This window comes from Pongo abelii, chromosome 1 (assembly GCF_028885655.2).
Source record: "Pongo abelii isolate AG06213 chromosome 1, NHGRI_mPonAbe1-v2.0_pri, whole genome shotgun sequence".
NCBI classification, from domain to species: domain Eukaryota; kingdom Metazoa; phylum Chordata; class Mammalia; order Primates; family Hominidae; genus Pongo; species Pongo abelii.
Window position 1 is genome coordinate 100028208 of NC_071985.2, and position 20092 is coordinate 100048299.

Genomic DNA, 20092 nt, shown 5'->3' on the forward strand with positions numbered 1-20092 from the left:
GTTGCCCAGGCTGGAGTGCAATGGCACAATCATAGCTCACTGTAACCTCAAACTCTTGGCTTCAGGCGATCCTCTCACCTTGACCATCCAAAGTGTTGGGATTACAGGTATAAGCCACCGCACCTGACTGGAATCTCTTTTTTTCCTACATTCTCCTTTGTGATCCCATCAACTTCCACAACTTTACTTAGATTTACGTGCAAAAGTCCAAAATTTGTACATCTTTAGCCTCTACTTTTCTCCCAAACTCCCACACTTAAATTTCCTAGAACCCTAAAATTTCAGATATGGAGATCTTAGAGGTCATTTATCCTAAGTCTTCACTGCCTGGATGTCGCCACCAAATGGTTCATTCGCTTTTAATAAAGTCCATGTTTTCAGGCCGGGCACGGTGGCTCACGCCTGTAATCCCAGCATTTGGGAGGCCGAGGCAGGCAGGTCACCTGAGTTCAGGAGTTTGACACCAGCCTGGCCAAGATGGCGAAACTCTGTCTCTACTAAAAATACAAAAATTAGCCGGGCATGGTGGCGCGCTCCTGTGGTCGGGAGGCTGAGGCAGGAGAATCACTTTAACCCGGGAGGCAGAGGTTGTAGGGAACCGAGATTGTGCTACTGCACTACAGCCTGGGTGACAGAGCGAGATTCCGTCTCAAAAAAAAAAAAAAAGAAAAGTCCATTTTTTCAAAACTGAATGCCTCATTTTCTCTCTGCTTTTCAGTTCCATTCCCAAATTGACTCCTCTTCTTGAATTTATTGTTTCTATAAATAATCACCTTGAGGCACACAGTCTTCTCATTCTCTATTCAATCAGCTGCTAGTCTAGTGGATTGCATTGTCACAGACTCTCTTGGTTAGGTTCACTATTTTCTATTCTTAACTACCACGTTTCTAGGTTAAATCCTAATTATCTCCCACCTAACGTTTGCAGAGGACTCCGCTAGACTGTTCATCTCTGGTAGTTTTCTGCTTAGAATTCTGAGTCTTTTTATTTATTACCACCAAATTATCTCCATAAAGAGCAATTCTTATCTGCCACTCTTTTTTTTTTTTTTGAGACGGACTCTCACTCTGTCACCCAGGCTGGAGTTCAGTGGCGAGATGCGATCTCGGTTCACTGCAACCTCAGCCTCCCAGGTAGAAGCGATTCTCCTGCCTCAGGCTCCTGAGTAGCTGGGACTACAGGCGCACGCCACCACGCCTGGCTAATTTTTGTATTTTTAGTGGAGACAGGGTTTCTCCATGTTGACCAGGATGGTTTCTATCGCCTGACTTCATGATCCACCCTCCTAGGCTTCCCAAGGTGCTGGGATTACAGGCGTGGGCCACCGCGCCCAGCCTTGTTTTGTATTTCTAGTAGAGACAGGGTTTCACCATGTTGGCCAGGCTGGTTTCGAACTCCTGACCTCAAGTGATTCGCCCGCCTAGGCCTCCCAGAGTGCTGGCATTACAGGTGTGAGTCACCGCGCCCAGCCAGGCCTGTAAGCTTTCTAAGGGCAGAGACTGCCTTACTATACACGTACCCTCCCAACTAACACAGTACCATCCACATAGACGCCCAGGAAATGCTAAACTGTAATTCTGGATAGGTTAACTAGTATTAACCGTATTTACTACATGTTTACTACATACTTACACTGTCCTCCTTGTTTCAAGGAGCTTAGTCCCCAAGGGATCACCCTGATGGAATATAAAAACTACACATAAAAGTTAAATTACGGAACGTAAGCCATTAGTGTTTTGCAAGACAACTCGGGTTGAGACTCAGTCTCTCTCTCTCTGCCACAGGCCAAGTGACACATAGTAATACCATTGGTACCGTTTTATTTTATTTTTATTTTTCGCGACAAAGTCTCGTCCTGTCGCCCAGGCTGGAGTGCAGTGGCGCGATTTCGGCTCACTGCAACCTCCGCCTGCAGGGCTCAAGCGATTCTCCTGCCTCAGCCTCCCAAGTAATTGGGATTATAAACGCCCGTCACCACGCCCGGCTAATATTTGTATTTTTAGTAGAGACGGGGTTTCACCATGTTGGTCAGGTTGGTCTCTAACTCCTAACCTCAGGTGATTCGCCCACCTCGGCCTCCCAAAGTGCTAGGATTACAGGCGTGAGGCACCGCGCCCGGCCTGTTAGTACTATTTTAAAATCGAATCTGACCTCCAAATCATTTTCTGGAGCTCGATCATTTTCTGCTAACACCGCAAAGCTTAATCCTCTCCACCTGAGAATAAAAGGTTCCATCCTTCCGCTCTCCAGTTTGACGCCCTGCTAAGTCTCTCAGACGCGGGGGGCTGAAGAGAAGGAAGCTGGAGCCCACCAAAGCTGCAAAAATACCACAGCCAGCAGCCCCGCCCCCGATATCTCCCACAGGCTTCCAATTGGTCCTTGTGGCTCACTCTCTTTCCAGGTTGGTGTTCCAGCTTGCCGGTCGCCTCTATAGAGCCCACCTTTAGACGGCGACTATTGGTAGATCGTTACGTCATTGCCCTACCTAGCTCACTCTCACTGGCTCTCATAGGAAGGGGCGGTCGCAACGTCACGGGCAAGGGCCGCCATTTTGACTGAGCAACCCTAGTGACAGGAGCCGAAGCAGCAGCGCAGGTTGTCCCCGTTTCCCCTCCCCCTTCCCTTCTCCGGTTGCCTTCCCGGGCCCCTTACACTCCACAGTCCCGGTCCCGCCATGTCCCAGAAACAAGAAGAAGAGAACCCTGCGGAGGAGACCGGCGAGGAGAAGCAGGTGAAGTGGAGGGGGTGCGGGCGGGCGGGCGGGCGGGCGAGCTGGGGAGACCGTGATGGGGCGGGAGACGGTCTCCCACCAGTGCGGATTGGTCGCCATGGTCTCAGGCTCCGCAGGGGTTGGCCACTTTTTGCGTCACGCGGGGTGAGCTTCAACACGACCTGCTGCTTTGGCGCTGGTTAGTTGGGTCGTTTGTCACTCAGTAGTGTACTCTTCCTGATTGGCCAATAGGCCTACCGCTCATACCTTGGACGCTGTGCTATAATTGGCCGAGCATGGACGCAGGGCGGGTGGTTGGAAAGACGGTGAATGGAAAGGGGATGGCTGGTGGTCTTGGGTGTGATGTGTGTTATTTGGTTTGTAGAGGTAAGTGACCCAGCAACCGGGCTGGGGCCCGCAGCCTCAATCCGCAAAGATAGGGGTCGAGGTAAAGACGTTTAAAAAAAACCAGTATTGGGGGAGGGGATAAGTGTAATTATTATAATGGCTAGTTTAAGGCGGCAGCTTTCTCAAGAGACCTATTTTAGTAGCTAAGGATGGTCTATTGCTCGCTTTCAATGAGGAACCAACAAGATTGAAGAGGGCTAGAGTTCCAAACAGAATCATGGTGATTAAACTTGGAAAAGACGCCGACAGGGTCGTGAGAAAGACACTACTCTCTTCCCCTAGACTTCAAGGCAGGGACTTAGTGCACCTGCGATTCCGTGATGGAAACACTAACGCCAAATAAACCGCTTATTGGGGTTTGTATTTGACTTTTAAAATTTAGTACTGGGTTCAGGTACTCATTAAATACACTTGATGTTATATCTGTGCGTAATTTTCAAGAGAAAGGAATATAATTCCACTAAAAAGAGCCATACGTTGACTTCATATCTTTTCAAAAAGTCACTAAAGGGCAGCAGGGACCACAAGAAACAAAAAGATTGACTACAGTAGTGAGAGCCCCTGCACCACCAGGGTAGGTATTGATTTTTTTGATGAAAGCTGATGGGTAAATACTAGTGAGCCTACTGTATCTTTGTTTTCCTGAGGTTAAAAACAGTATCATTTTCCTGTTTATCAGCTTGCTACCATAATATTTGTGGAAATGTTGAAGCAAGGCTGTGCCATTACTCAGGTGGAGATCTTTGGAGAAGGCCACATAGCTAGCCGCCTCCACAGGGAGACCTAACAGGTGGCTTAGACCTTGAATAAGGAAGAAACTGCCTTGTCGTGTAGCAATTTTAAAAAAGAAAGAAAAAATGAATAAGGAAACATTTAGCAAACTATTTTTTGTTGTTGTAGAGACGGGGTTTCAACATATTGTCCAGGCGGGTAGTGAATTCATGAGCTCAAGTGATGCACCCGCCTCAGCCTCCCAAAGTGCTGGGATTACAGGCATGAGTCACTGCTCCCAGCCCAAAACTTTTTTTTTTTTAATTTCTCATGTGACATGTAGGAAAACCTAGGGAACCCTGCTACTCATCCTCTACCACCAGAAGCCCTGCTAGCTCTTTTTTCTCTTTGTCTTTCTTAGCATTTGTGCTGAGTGATATGGCCCACTCTGTGATTAAAGTATTGTGTTTAGTATTACCTTTAGCCCAATACGCACAGGTCCCTGGCTGGTTCCTTGGGTGGAGTGTGAGAAGCAGCTTGTCTTTTTCTTCTCACAATAGTCACCTTGAGCTTTAGGGATTTTAACAAAGGTCTAGCTTTAACAGCAGAGTAGAGATAGCATATTTACAAGTGGGTGGATCTCCAGGAGAAGTTGATAGTATAGTTGTTATCAGATGTGAGAAGCAGTTGTTTCTCAGTCTTTAATTTTATTTGGCTCATTTGTTTTCTCCAGGACACGCAGGAGAAAGAAGGTATTCTCCCTGAGAGAGCTGAAGAGGCAAAGCTAAAGGCCAAATACCCAAGCCTAGGACAAAAGCCTGGAGGCTCCGACTTCCTCATGAAGAGACTCCAGAAAGGGGTATGGGGCGTAGTCTCTTACCCTCTTTCTTTGGAGCCAAAGGGGGTTCTTGGAATGAAGTCTGTAGAGGTTCTACTGGATCCTTTTCTGGAGGTTTTGTTGTTGAACAGAAGTAGAGGCGAATTTGAAATTTGAAAAGAGCAAGTCAAATTAATGTAAATCCCTGATGTGGTATCAATTCCCTCCTGATTTTCCATGTAGGAAATTAAGGCCTAAATTGGAGCATTTGGGTGTGTGGGGAAATGAGGGAAAGATGTTAGAAACTGAAATGCAGACTGCCCCCAGGCATTTGCCTGTTTGAATGTTGGAGATTTTAGGATTGTGCACTTTTTAAGCATTAGAGATAAATTTTGGGATGCATCATTTCAGAAGAAGATCGAACCATCTCTCCTACAGAAATAAATCCTCAACTTGAAATGAATCAGTTTCTTCATACCCTTGAAGTGAGCACCAGCCATTAATTATACTCCTGCAACAAATGTATTTTTCTTGTTCAGAGGGGTCCTCCTCACCAAGAGAGAGTCTACTTTCATAGCCATGTAGCTCCTGATCAGCTTTTAGTTCCCAAAGGTACCTAAAGCTGACTGAGGGATTATATTATCTTTTTTTAAAAAAAAATTTGGCCAGGCGCGGTGGCTCACGCCTGTAATCCCAGCACTTTGGGAGGCCAAGGCGGGCGGATCACAAGGTCAGGAGATCCAAGACCAGAGTGAAACCCCGTCTCTATTAATAATACAAAAACTTAGCCGGGCGTGGTGGTGGGCGCCTGTAGTCCCAGCTACTCGGGAGGCTGAAGCAGGAGAATGGCGTGAACCCGGGAGGCAGAGCTTGCAGTGAGCCGAGATCGCGCCACTGCACTCCAGTCTGGGCGACATAGCGAGATTCCATCTCAAAAAAAAAAAAATTTTATTTCCCTTACTCTCCTCTGCAATGACTGTAGGATTATAAGTCATTACATTGGAGTGTGCTTCTCTGTGTGGATGAAATGGAGGGTGAAGCATCCCTGTGGAGGATCCCAGTTATTGAGTCTTAGTCACAGATGATAATATGATGCTGATTTGCATTTACCTTGCTGGAGGCAAGGCAGGCGTGGGCAGGCTGTCACAGTCGTGGAACATGTGTGGGAGCTGTGAGAGTCAGAAGGAAAATACATTATCCTCATGAACAGGCCCAGTTTCTATTCCTGGTCTAGGAGAATAATCATTTTGAGGTTGTTGGCTTGTGGTTGATCTCCTGGTGGCTAGGATAGCCCCATATTTATCCTTCTCTATATCTTATTCATTTCTGTTTCTGCAGTTCCAGGCCATTGCCCTGTACCCAGTAAGGTCCTCAGTTACCCTTTATGAACAAGTGATTTTGGTTGAACGATCCTATACTGAGTGGAGTACAAAGGATGGCAGGGGCTATCCCTTGACTCCAAAACCGTATACTCTAGCTGGGAAATTGCTTACGTACCTGAAAAAGTCAGAACACACTGGGGAGAAGACATAAGTACATGTAATTAATGTTAAACTGTGTATGCATGAGGTTAATCAGGGAAGACTTCTTGAAAGATCTGAGTGTGCATGAGGGTTTATAATGGATGTGAGATGTGAGTCTCCTTGTTTTTGAGGAAGGCCAGAGTGCCTCACTCACCTAAACCTCCCTCTTATCTCTTAGCAAAAGTACTTTGACTCAGGAGACTACAACATGGCCAAAGCCAAGATGAAGAATAAGCAGCTGCCAAGTGCAGGACCAGACAAGAACCTGGTGACTGGTGATCACATCCCCACCCCACAGGATCTGCCCCAGAGAAAGTCCTCGCTCGTCACCAGCAAGCTTGCGGGGTAACCTGAGCCCCCCTCTCCTCCCCTTCCTCAACCACTGGACTTTTATATATTATAGGCAGGGATGAAATGGGCACCTAGTCAGATCTTCTCAGCTTGCTAGCCAGAAATGACTGTGATTCTGCTGGGGGCTGCTGAGAAGGTAATGTAGGTTGAAAAGGGGCTCTAAGTTTATTTATTTCGTTAGATTGACACTTCCACACACTCCCTGTAGTCCAGGTAGGGCCCAGAAATAGGAAAGGCTAGGATTGGATAATGCTGCAAATGCTTTTTTTGTGTGAGAAACTGGAGAGGTGTGATTTCTCCTTTTGGGAGAGAATGTCCCAAAATTGATTAGGCTGAGCCTTGGGAATAATTTGGCAGGTTTAACATCCCGAGGCTAACCTAACATAGTTGGCAAAGGTAGATTGAATGAGACATGTTTTCTGTGCTTCTAAGTGTTCTGTCCCTTAGGCTGCTATTGCTTCATGTTTCCATTATGGCAGGTTTAGAGAATCCTTAAAAAGAAAAATTGACTTGCTTGCCTACAACTACAGTTCCCCCTTAGCCTCCATTACTTAGTATCTCTTACAGTTTGCTCTGGCTCTCAAATAATATAAAGATTGATGAACATTATTCACAGAAAATGGGCACCTTCTCTCTCTTTTCCAGCATGTTGCTTTTGAAAGTATCATGGGATAGTGGGACGAGCACTGGTTTAGGAGTCAAGATATCTGGGTTCTCACTCTACTCAGTCCCAGCAGAGCTGTTGTATAACCTTGGTTAAGTCATGTAGCCATCTCTGGATTTCTATTTCCTCATCTGTAAAATAGAGTTAAATGTATGTAAGATTGATTCTGATTCTGAAGTCATAACTGCCAGCAGAAAAACTCCGTACTGTTCATTGTAAAACTAAAAGTGAGGAAGGCTCGTGGGTGGTGAACCTCTGCTCTGTAATACTGGGAAAGTACTACAGAGGGGAACCATTTGAGGGATACATGAGGAGAGAGTAAATTGAGGTTTGGGGATTATAAATTCAGGCAAGAGAACCTTATAGATACCACAGTCTTGAGGGTCAAAAAAAAAAATACTTAGGAAGCTAGCCATGGAACCTTCTTGCCTCTGACCCAGCCCACTTTCCCAGCCTACCTCTGGGCCTTAGCTGCTAAAAAGCTTCTCTGGCAGCGGAGCTGCAGGCCTGAGGAAACATGCTCAGTCATGCACATATGTTGACCCATGTTTCAGATGCAGTCTGATGTCAGGTATATTGTTAGGGAAAGAAGAAGGGTAAACTGAGCTAGCCCCTGGGGCTGAGTACTCTTGCAGGGCTGGAGGAGCAGGTTCTTAGAAGATGATTCACCTTGGAGGAAGCTGGGGAAAGTGGTTAGGGAGGGAGAGGAGGAAGACTGAGAAATCTCTGCATTCCCAGAACTCAGCAACCCAGCTCTTTTATGATGAGGAGAGGTAGCCATGCTGACTCATGAACAGGTGGAGGAAAGGGGTTGCAGGTGACCAGCATCTTCAATCTAGTTATCACCAGCTTGGCTAGAATCTTATTGAACGCAACTTGCTAGTTATGACAGTGAGGGCCAGGGTGAGAACTAATGTTCTAGAGAGCAAGATTCTGTAATCCTCTTGCCCTCTCACATCACAAATTCTGATATGCCAAACATTTGGCCAAATGAGAATGACTGATAGACTTGCTGATGTGCATGTGGGGGGATGAGGTGTGTATATACTTTTCTCCTGACTGGCCATTTAGTGTTCAGGCTGTCATTCAAATTGGATAGGAAAAAGTTGGTGAGGAAGGAATGGAGAGAGCAGGATCCCTGGACTCCCTGGTCCCCAAACTCCTTGACTGTCACTTGTAATTGTATATAATTTTTGTGTTTCTTGCTCCATTTCCTCATGCTTTCATCCTTAAAGTCCATGTGGGAAGGGGAAAATGCTGAACACCATTGTATAGTTTCTTCAACTGTCCCAGCCATGTTGTACATAGATATGTCATGTTATTATATATATAAATATATATATAATTTTGTACGTTTTCTTCATCTCCGATCTTCTCGAATTCTGTACTTTTTTTCTTTTCTGTCTGAGCTGCCTTCTCTATCATTCAGCTTGAGTCCTCAAGACTACTGGTCACAATGAGTCTGATTTTTAGGAAGGAATAGGAGGAGCAGGGAAATCAGAAAAACTGTTGGTCTCACTCTGTCTCTCTACCTGGTCATCTTCAAGGCTAAGAAAACAAAGAAACAAGCTACATTCTGTATTTGCCAGTTGCCACAGCATGAAGTACATAGCTTCCTTAGCAAGGAGTGGTCATTCCAAAATGCAAATGCAAATTGCTTTGATTAAACCTAGATTATTAAATCCATTCAGAACAGCATGTGTGTGGTCTGGTTCTGGCCTCCACACAGTCACCACCTCATCACTGTGCTACCTCAGTCTTTGCAAGTAGCTGTGGCCATGCCTCTGAAACAGCCTGCTCAGAGCCAGGCAGCTTACCCACCTGGAAACCTCCAGTTATTTTGATCTTATCTAAAGAATTGTTTTTCTATGTTTGTTATCCATGGATATCCCAGAAAGGCAGATAACGTTTCGTGGATAGGAAAAGACTGAAATTCTATTTTTTGATTTTTTTTTGCAACTCCCTTATGGATAGGATTGAGACAAGCCAGGTAGCCTAATGGTTGTTAAATGTGGAGGAATCATAGGGTAGAGACTGGGTTGGAGTTCAGGGTTTTTTCCCCTATTACTTGACAGTGTTTTTTTTTTTTTTTCTTCTGTGTTCGTCCACAGTGGCCAAGTTGAATGATGCTGCCCGGGGCTCCGCCAGATCCTGAGACGCTTCCGCCCCCCGCCCCACCCGGGTCCTGTGCTGGCTCCTGCCCCTTCCTGCTTTTGCAGCCAGGGGTCAGAAGGTGGCTCGGGTACGGGCTGGAGAGGCAGAAGCCCTTGCCTGTTGGTGTCCCAGCACATGGAGCCCCTTGGGCTGAGCACCAAGACCTTGAACCTTTTTTGTTTTACCTTTTTTCCAAATAACAGTTGGGAGAAATCTCAGTGAAATTCTGGGGGTGGGGGTGGGGTTGAAAGGGTGGGGTGGGAGATATGGAGGAGTATGAATTAGGGCTTGGAGTTGGTAAAAACATTCCTGACTATCCTTCTTCTTAACCCACGTGGCTGATGTGGGGTAGGTGTAAGGGGAAGGAAGTGGAGTAGCCTAATGAAAAGGGGTTCTAGTTGAGCTCTGTAGATAAATGCCTTGTTTCAGTGTGGTTGGAGACCTGGTGTCACATAAAAGAAACTCCATCCACACAGACAGATGCAAACAGCTCCTCTGGTTCTGCAGAGCTAGTTGATAACTCAACATTAATCATTTTAAAAAGTACTGTCCTTGAAATAGATTTGCTGTGGGGAGAAGAGCAGTGAGTGTGGGAGAAAGGAGCTGTGAGCATGGGGAACCCCACAGAGCCCAAAGGACTTTTTCAGTATTCGAAATAAACAAAACAAAAACCCGTGAAAAAACCCAACCCAGAAATACTCTGAAGCAGTTGGTGTCTTTTATTGGGGTTTGGGAGGGGAAGAAAACAATACTGAAGACATTGTTAATGTGAGATGCGGCTGAGTTCCCCAATACCATCACTTAGGGAAAGGGAGCAGGAATGTTGGCATAAACCTTGCCCATCCCTTTGTTTCTGTAACTAATGTAGAAGATGCATCAACCTCAGTTTGTGGCTCACAAGATGAGGCATTTAAGGTATTTGATCTAAATGGTTTCTTGACACCTAAGCCTAGTCCAGGCTTAGCAAAAAAGGAGGCCCATTCTCCTTTTTCTCTCTGTCTTCCATTCCTTTTCAAGTTCCCATGTTCGTGAGGGAGAAATGTGACAAACCAAAAGAAATATATTATTTCTTTGTAATAAGCCAAAAGAAACTCAAGTCTTTCTGCTGGTGGCCAGCAGGAGGCAGAGTGATTTCTTTCCTCATGATGTGCCAATCTGCATTGCTGGAAACCTGCTACTGAAAGAAGTTAAAAGCTGCCTGTGAATGTAATGTACAAAAGAAAGGTTACCAAAGGAGAAACAAACTCCAGCGGGTATACGGTGGCTCACACCTGTAATCCCAGCACTTTGGGAGGCCAAGGTGGGTGGATCACTTGAGGTCAGGAGTTTGAGACCAGCCTAGCCAACATAGTGAAACCCCCTCTCTACTAAAAATACAAAAATCAGCCGGGCGTGGTGGCACATGCCTATAATCCCACTTACTTGGGAGGCTGAGGCAGGAGAATCACTTGAACCCAGGAGGCAGAGTTTGCAGTGAGCCGAGATTCCCTGGTTTGTGTTTGCTAGCTGGGGAATGAGGTGAGGTCTGTGAGGCTGAATGTGGGATCATTCAATTTCTTTCCTTTTTTTTTTTGAGGCAGGATCTTGCTCAGTCACTCAGAATGGAGTGAAGGGTGCAAACACTCACTGTAGCCTCAACCTCCTGGGCTTAAGTAATCTTCCCATCTCAGCCTCCCAAGTAGCTGGGATTACAAGCACACGCCACCACACCTGGCTAATTATTTTTTGTAGAGATGAGGATTCACCATGTTGTCCAGGTGAGTCTCAGAACACAGGCTTAAGCACTCCTCCCATCTCAGCCTCCCAAAGTGCTGAGATTACAGGAATAAGCCACTGCGCCTGGCTGAGAATATATTTTATTCCTTTCTTTTGTAGACAGGATCTCGTTTTGTTGTGTAGGCTGCTCCTGAACTCCTGGCCTCAAGCAGTCTTTCCACCTCAGCCTCCCAAAGTGCAGGGATTACAGTTGTGAGCCACTACACCCAGCAGTTAGTGCAATTTCATTTTAATACAAGTGAGGAAGTTAAGGTATAGAGATAAGTTACTTGTAAAGTAGAAAAGCTAGTTAGCTGAAGAGCTTGAGTTAGTATCTTAGGCTTTTATATTATTTCTTCCCACTATTCCTGGCTTCCCTGGTCCTCAATTTTAATTTGTGGCCTTAAGAAGCCTGGGGTGCCAAAAATGTTTGGGACTATCTGTATTTCATGTTACTCCTTAGCCTTTTTTTTTCCTTTTAGTTCTTCACCACTGCACACTTGGCAGGATGTATTTCATTTTAAAACTTGCCAGTTCATCTCCTTCACTCCCATGCTATAGGGCTAGGCAAGCAAAGCAGACTGATTCTGCAATGCTTCTAATAGTTATTCCTGCTCATTATTTTAGCTAGATGTATTCTAAAGTCTTTATCCCAAAGAGTTGAATCAAAGGTTCTTCCACTCCTCCAACATGATTGTGCTGACAAGCCTCTAAGCTGAGCCATCTAATATACAGGGTGGCAGGGATGAAGTCACCATTACTGTCCAACAGTTTTTATTTTAAGCTGGTGTGGGCTGGGCATATCAAAGACAGGCAAAGAAAAATAACTTGGAGAGTTGCCATTGAGGATATATCCACAGTGAGCCAACAGCACCCACACAAGCAGCCCTCGTCTGTATAATGCCCTCTACTGGGTCTTGAGGGAGATTAAAAAGAAAGATCTGTTCCACCCTGGGGAACCTGAGATATGACAGTAGCACACAAATATAGGCAGATTTATAGTTCTGAGCAGAGTTCCAATAGCTAAGCTAAGGGAAGGAGAGTCAGGAGATAAGCTGTTAGCTGAATTTTATTAAAGACAGATGACTTTACTAGTAAAGATAAGGTGGGACCTCCCATGGTTGGGCTGCAATATTTTAAGTCCCAAGTGACTGTTGAATACTCGCTTTGCAGTTGGAAAAATAAGCTGGTTTTGGCCAGATAAACAGTGTAAGAGGTCATTTCTGCTCTAGAGGAACATGTAACCTAATTGAGACACTAATACATATAATGCAAGATAGCATATGGTTAGTCAGGTAGTAGAATTCTGAGAAGAGAAAATCTGACTGGACTCATTAGGTAAACACAAGTGGTGGAAATGGAAATTTAACTGGGCCTTGAAAGGTGGGTAGTATTTAAACAGTCCAGTTACTTAATAAGTGTCCACAATATGCCTGGCATTGTGCTAAAATACAAGGTAAATGGTATGTGGCTGCCTCTTTCAAGGAGATTACATTGTAGTGACCTACACATGAAGAAATCATATTACAGTGTTAAACTTGCAGCAGTGGTGGTCTAGCTATACATAGGAATAGGGACAAGTAATTAATTAATAATAGTTGCTTTTTTTTTTTTTTTTTTTTTCCTGAGAATCTCACTTCGTCACCCAGGCTGGAGTGTAGTGGTGTGATCTTGGCTCACTGGAACCTCCACTTCTGGGTTCAAGTGATTCTGCCTCAGCCTACCAAATAGCTGGGATTAGAGATTGTGCCATCATGCCCCACTAATTTTTGTGTTTTTGGTAGAGATGGTGTATCACCATGTTGGCCAGGCCAGTCTTGAACTGCTCATCTCAAGTGATCCACCCACCTTGGCCTCCCAAAGTGCTGGGATTGCAGGCTTGAGCCATTGCTCCTGGCCTGTTTGGTTTTTTTTTTTCTTTTTGTGACAGAGTCTCACTCTTGTAGCCCAGGCTGGAGTGCAGTAGCGAGATCTTGACTCACTGCAACTTCCGCCTCCTGGGTTCAAGCTATTCTCCTGCCTCAGCCACCTGAGTAGCTGGGATTACAGGTGACTGCCACCATGCCTGGCTAATTTTTGTACTTTTAGTAGAGACGGGGTTTCGCCATGTTGCCCAGGCTGGTCTTGAACTCCTGACCTCAGGTGATCCACCTGCCTCAGCCTCCCAAAGTGCTAGGATTACAGGTGTGAGCCACTGTGCCCGGCCATGGTTTTTTGTTTTTGTTTTTTGTTTTGTTTTTGTTTTTGTTTTGAGGCAAGGTCTTGCTCTGTTGCCCAAGCTAGAGTGCAGTGGTGTGATCTCAGCTCACTGCAACCTCCACCTTTTGTGTTCAAGCGATTCTCGTGCCTCAGCCTACCAAGTACCTGGGACTACAGCCGCGCACCACCATGCCCGGCTAATTTTTGTATTTTTAGTAGAGACGGAGTTTTGCCATGTTGGCCAGGCTGGTCTTGAACTCCTGACCTCAAGTGATCTGCCCGCCTTGACCTCCCAAAGTGCTGGGATTACAGGCATGAGCCACCGCACCTGGCCTTTTTTTTTTTTTTTTTTTTTTTTTTTTTTTTTTTTTTTTTTTGATACAGGGTCTCTATCCCCCAGGCTGGAATGCTGGAATGCAGTGGTGTAATCATGGCTCACTACAGTCTCAACTTTCTGGGCTCAAGTGATCCTCCCACCTCAGCCTCTTGAGTAGCTGGGACTATAGGCTCAAGCCACTGTGCCCAGCTAATTTTTGTATTTTTTGTAGAGACAGGGTTTTGCTATGTTGCCTAGGCTGGTTTTGAACCCCTGAACTGAGTTCAAGTGATGTGCCCTCATCGCCTCCCGAAGTGCTGAGATTACAGGTGTGAGCTGCCACGGGGGCCTAGTATTTTGAGTACTTAATATGTGTCAAGCCCCATGCTAAGTGCTTACTTTACATCTCATTTAATCCTTACAACAATTTTATGAAGTATATACTCTTAGTATGTCCATTCTACAGATGATAAAACTAAGACAAAATAACTTGCCCAAGCCCTAAGTTACACAGTTTCTGAGAGCAGTGACAGGATTTACTCCACTGCCTGCAGAGGGATAGGGAAAAGAATGGTCAGGAAAGGTTTCATGGAGAAAGTTCTGAAGGATGAGCAGGATTTCTCCAGAAGGGTAAGGTGAAGGGGCATTTTGGTGGAGGGACCAACAAGTAGAGAAGGATGAGAAGGATGGACTCTTTGGTGTTTCTATAGTGGCAGTATCAAGTGAGTCCTGGAGAGTGTCTGGAGACCTGGCCAGGAAGGTAGACAGGAGTCATGTTAGTAGAGGATATGATACGCAGGCAGGCCTACATTACAAACAAGGGATATAGTCAGATTTGTGTTTTAGATAGGTTGCTGCCAAATTGTGTGGAAAAGGTATTTAAAGGGGGATGGATTTAGTGATGGACTGGTTCTAGCATTAGGCTGCCTGGTGTTAAATCCTGATTTTGGCTGGGCACGGTGGCTCACACCTGTACTTTCAGCACTTTGGGAGGCCGAGGCAGGTGGATCCCCTGAGGTCAGAAGTTCGAGACCATGGCTGGGTGTGGTGGCTCACGCCTGTAATCCCAGCACTTTGGGAGGCAGAGGTGGGCGGATCACGAGGTCAGGAGATTGAGACCATTCTGGCTAACACGGTGAAACCCCGTCTCTACTAAAAATACAAAAAATTAGCCGGGCGTGGTTGCAGGCGCCTGTAGTCCCAGCTACTCGGGAGGCTGAGGCAGGAGAATGGCCTGAACCCAGGAGGCGAAGCTTGCAGTGAGCCGAGATCACGCCACTACACTTCAGCCTGGGCAACAGAGCCAGACTCCGTCTCAAAAAAAAAAAAAAAAGTTCGAGACCAGCCTGGCCAACATGGTGAAACCCCCATCTCTACTAAAAATACAAAAATTAGCCAGGCGTGGTGGTGGGTGCCTGTAATCCCAGCTACTCCACAGGCTAAGGCAGGAGAATCACTTGAACCCAGCAGGCGGAGGTTGCAGCGAGCCGAGATCAAGCTACAGCACTCTAGCCTGGGCAATAAGAGTGAAACTCCATCTTGAAAAAAATAAATAAAATTTTAAAATCCTGTTTTTTTTAATAACTCTGGACAAGTTTCTTTAACTCTCTGCCTCAATTTACTTACTTGCATAATAGTAAAGACATGGTACCTACCATGAGGGTGGTTGTGATGATTAAGCAAGATAAGGCTTGTAAAGTCCTTACTTCAGGGACTACAGAAGTGCGTAAAACATGGTTCCGGCTGGGCGCGGTGGCTCACGTCTGTAATCTCAGCACTTTGGGAGGCCGAGGTGGGCGGATGGCCTGATATCAGGAGTTCGAGACCAGCCTGACCAATGTGGTGAAACCCTGTCTGTACTAAAAATACAAAATTAGCCAGATGTGGTGGTGCATGCCTGTAATTCTAGCTACTTGGGAGGCTGAGGCACGAGAATTGCTTGAACCCGGGAGGTGGGGGTTGCAGTGAGCCGAGATTGCGCCACTGTACTCCAGCCTGGGCAACAAGAGCGAAACTCCGTCTCCAAAAAAAAATAAAACATGGTTCCTGCCCTCAAGGAGTTTACAGCCTATAGAGGGATATAATAAAAACAGATAGATAAGAAATTAGAAGGGATTGGTGCTAAGACAGGGACAAACACAAAATGCTCTAGAAGCACAGAGTGGGGGAACCTACCCAATTTGAGGAGGTGGCGGAAGGACAGGAAAATCCTGTCACAGAAAATAGCTTCTAAGCTGAGATGTGATGAAGTAGAAGAATTTATTCAGGTAAAGGGGTTAGATCGGGAAAGGGGTCTTCTGGGTAGAAAGAACTATGTAAAGTGATTCAGAGTTATTACATTCTGCAAACTGGGAATAATTCAGAGTAACTGTAGTAAGCATCCAAGGGGCAAGGCCAAGCTGGGAGTAGTGGCAGGTGCCTGTAATCCCAGTTACTCAAGAGGCTGAGACAGGAGAATCGCTTGAATCCGGGAGGCGGAGGTTGCAGTGGGCCGAGTTAGCACCATTGCACTCCAGCCTGGGTGACAGAGTGAGACTCCGTCTCAAAAAATAATAATAAATGAAGTAACAATGGTGAAGTTTGAAGTAACTCAGGTGAAGTAACACCTAAGTGGAAATTCCATACTCCGCTCAGTAAATCATTACATTGGGCTAGTTGAATTGTAAGACACTTTATTATGTTGCTACAATATTTCAAGTGAGAGATGATTAGGAACCAAGGAAGGTAATGACCGTGGGTATAAAGAAGAGTAGACAGGGCTGGGCATGGTGGCTTACGCCTGTAATCCCAGCACTTTGGGAGACCGAGGGAGGGGGGATCACCTGAGGTTGGCTCGGGATCACCTGAGGTTGGGAATTCAAGACCAGCCTTGCCAACATGGTGAAACCCCATCTCTGCCAAAAATAGTAAAAATTAGCCGGGCATGGTGGTGGGTGCCTGTAATCCCAGCTACTCAGGAGGCTGAGACAGGAGAATCACTTAATCCAGGAGGCGGAGGTTGCAGTGAGCCAAGATCTCACCATTGCACTCCAGCCTGGGCGACAAGAGCAAGACTCCGTCTCAAAAAAAAAAAAAAAACCCAAACACCAAATACAAAAGAAAAGGGACTAGAGTATCCATTTGATTTGGCAGTTAGTAACCTTTTTGAGACCAATTTCAGTGGATTTGTAGAGGTGAAATCTGGCTTGTAGAACTAAGTAATATGGAGAGGTTTTGTGGTTGTTTTAGGATGGGAACAATTCAGGCATATTTATTGAAAGAGTGAAAGGAATAAGTAAAAGCTGGAGCTCAGTAGAGAATGATAATAACCAAAAAGCAGGGTTCTGAAGAGAAAGGAGGTGAAATGAGCACAGGTGGATGTGATTTAGTTACATGGTCTACTTCTGCAGACATTTGCTGAGCACTTACCATGTGCCAGCCACTCTACTAGGTGGTGGGGTTAGTCTAGTTGGGAAGCCAACTGAGTAAGAAAGTGGTCTCAAGTAGGACTATATATGCTTCATCCTGCTGGAGACTCAAGGTGAAAATATAACAGTAAACTCCCAGCTGATTGTTTTTGACTGGGGCTAAGTAATTTATAGGAGTCCTTGTCTGACAGCTTTAGTCAGACTTGTAAAGTAGGATGTTAGAGAGGTGGGAGTGTAAAAAGTATAGCCATAAAAGGACATAGAAGAGAGGAGGGGCTGGGCCCAATGACTCAGGTGCCTATAATCCCGACAGTTTGGGAGGCTGAGGCAGGAGGATTGCTTGAGTCTAGGAGTTCCAGACCAGCCTGTACAACATGGTAAGAACTCATCTCTACAAAAAATAAAATTAGCCAGGCATGGTGGCACACGCCTATAGTCCCAGCTACTTGGGAGGGTGAGGTAGGAAGATCTTGAGCCCAGGGGTTCAAGACTGCAGTGCACAATTATCGTGCTTGGGAATAGTCACTGCACTCCAGCCTGGGCAACATAACCAAACCCCATCTCTTAAAAAAGGTGGGGAGGAGTGGTTAGGAAGCAAGCAATGTTGAGGTTCTAACAGATTGGTACCATGAACATGTAATGGTACCAATCCATATCTTTGTGCTATTTTCTCTAGAAGCACCTAGCTCCCTGGATACAAGAGCAGGGAAGACATTATCGTTTAGATCCTGGGTTGTGATTTGTAGACAGATAAAGTATACTAAGAAGGAAGCAAGGGGATGAAAGTGCTGGTGAAAGATTAAAGAATCTCTCTGATTATAGCTAGATAAGAAAATAGGCTAAGGAAGTTGTGATAAACTGGTCAAGCCAGGCACAGTGGCCCACACCTGTAATCCTAGCACTTTGGGAGGCTGGGGTGGGTGGATCATGAGGTCAGGTCAGGAGTTCGAGACCAGCCTGGCCAACATAGTGAAACTCCGTCTCTGCTAAAAATACAAAAAATTAGCTGGGCGTGGTGGCATGCGCCTGTAATCCCAGCTACCAGGGAGGCTGAGGCAGGAGAATCTCTTGAACCCGGGAGGCGGAGGTTGCAGTGAGGCAAGATTGCACCATTGCACTCCAGCCTGGGCAACAAGAGCAAAACCCTGTCTCAAAAAAAAAAAAAAAAAAAAACTCTGGTCAAGAGAATTCTTTGTTTCTTTCTTTATTATTTATTTATTTTTAGGAGAACTCTTTATAAGGTCAAAGAGCAGATGATTTAGAAGCAGAAATGATTAACCTGGAAGTTGAAGACATTGTAGCAAGAATATAAAATTTTAGATTGGACCCAGGTGGTGGCTCATGCCTGTAATACCAGCACTTTGGGAGGGGAAGATTGCTTGTGCCCAGGAGTTCCAGACCACCCTGGGCAACAAAATGAGACCCCCATCTCTACAAAAACATTAAAAAATTAGCCATGCGTGATGGCATGCACCTGTGGTCCCAGCTACACGGGAGGCTGAGGCTGGAGGATAGCCTGAGTCCAGGAGGTGAAGGCTGCAGTGAGCTGTGTTTGCACCACTGCACTCCAGCCTGGGCAACAGAATGAGACTCTGTGTATAAATCAATAAAACTAAGGGAGTTCTCACATCCAGCTGTGAAGGTAGTTTGCTAATACATCTGGGGTTTTGCTGTTATCTTTTGTTAAAAATCAACTTGCTGGGGTGAGGTGGCTCACGTCTGTAATGCCATCACTTTGGGAGGCTGAGGTGGGAAGATCACTTGAGTACAGGAGTTTGAGACCAGCCTGGGCAATGTAAGGAGACCCTGTCTGAAAAATTAAAAAAAATTAGCCGGGTGTGTTGTCATGTTCCTGTAGTTCCAGCAATGGCAGGCTGAGGTGGGAACATCGATTGGGCACAGGAGGTTGAGGCTGCAGTGAGCTGTGATTGCACCGCTGCACTCCAGCCTGGGCAACAGAGCAAGACCCTGTCTCAATAAATAAAATAAAGTAGCATCAAATTGATACATATCCTAGAGTAGTTATCTTTTTTCCTCTGAGCTCCAACAAGAAACAACAGTATTTACATTTTTAACTGGAGACAAAACTCTGCATAGGAGAAATTCAAACCTCCGCAGACACATGAGGGCGTTTTTTGGCAGAGGCAACTTACTGTCAATAAAGTCACCCCTGGTGAATGCCACCTGCTCACATGTACAAACGGGAAGTCATTTCGTGATCATGAATCCTGGTTTGACATTAAGGTCCATGTCTGAAGTGTTTATGATTAGGGGAGTGTGAGTCATCCTTAGGCTTCCTCTATTGCATTTGAGTCATTTCCTTTTCTACAGACCCAAACTGTACAGCCCAGGATATTTCTTAAATGTCCAAAAGTACAGAGTTTTGGAACTAAAGGGACATTCGAGATCACTGAGTTCAGTGTACTCATTTTACAAATGGTGAAACTAAGGCCAAGAGGAGCATGCCCTTTGCCTGATTGCATAGCTTCTGTGGGGCAGTTTTGCCTATACCAAGAAGGGTATAGGAAAAAACCCTATTCTCTAGAACCAGCTGATTTCACAGCAAATTTGGATTCTGGCTTGAATTTATTTTTGTCAGAAGTAAGCTAAAAATACTTGGTCTGAAAGTCTGAGAGGGACTCATGGCCCAGGGGAACAAGCAGGCATCTCTGGTATATCCCCCTCAAATAGTTTTTTGTTTGTTTGTTTTAGACAGAGTTTTGCTCTTGTTTCCCAGGCTGGAGAGCAATGGCGCAATCTCGGCTCACTGCAACCTCCACCTCCTGGATTCAAGCGATTCTCCTGCCTCAGCCTCCCAGGTAGCCATCACATCCGGCTAATTTTTTGTATTTTTAATAGAAACGGAGTTTCATCATGTTGGCAAGGCTGGTCTCGAATTCCTGATCTCAGGTGATCCACCCACCTTGGCCTCCCAAAGTGTTGGGATTACAGGCGTGAGCCACCGTGCCTGGCCCCCCTCAAATGGTTTTATCTGTCACACTGGTGCTCTTGCAATGGACAAAGGAGACGTTTCCTGTAGGACCAGCATCTCTTTACTTAGGTTTTTCAATCTTGG

At 45.6% G+C, this 20092-nt stretch overlaps 1 protein-coding gene across 1 annotated transcript; it reads left to right on the forward strand.

Annotated features, from left to right (window-relative positions):
• The first annotated feature begins 2517 nt into the window (after window positions 1–2517).
• On the forward strand, window positions 2518–10035 carry ENSA (endosulfine alpha). Its single transcript, XM_002810273.6, has 4 exons — window positions 2518–2732; window positions 4564–4689; window positions 6349–6515; window positions 9297–10035. Exons 1-4 carry the CDS (start codon window positions 2676–2678, stop codon window positions 9310–9312), a joined length of 366 nt encoding a protein of 121 aa, XP_002810319.1. The 5' UTR covers window positions 2518–2675; the 3' UTR covers window positions 9313–10035.
• The last annotated feature ends 10057 nt before the right edge of the window (window positions 10036–20092 follow it).

Coding starts and splice junctions, on each gene's coding strand:
- ENSA (XM_002810273.6), top strand. CDS start 2,676: ATGTCCCAGAAACAAGAAGAAGAGAACCCTGCGGAGGAGACCGGCGAG. Junction 2,733..4,563: donor AGACCGGCGAGGAGAAGCAG/GTGAAGTGGAGG, acceptor TGTTTTCTCCAG/GACACGCAGGAGAAAGAAGG. Junction 4,690..6,348: donor TGAAGAGACTCCAGAAAGGG/GTATGGGGCGTA, acceptor CTTATCTCTTAG/CAAAAGTACTTTGACTCAGG.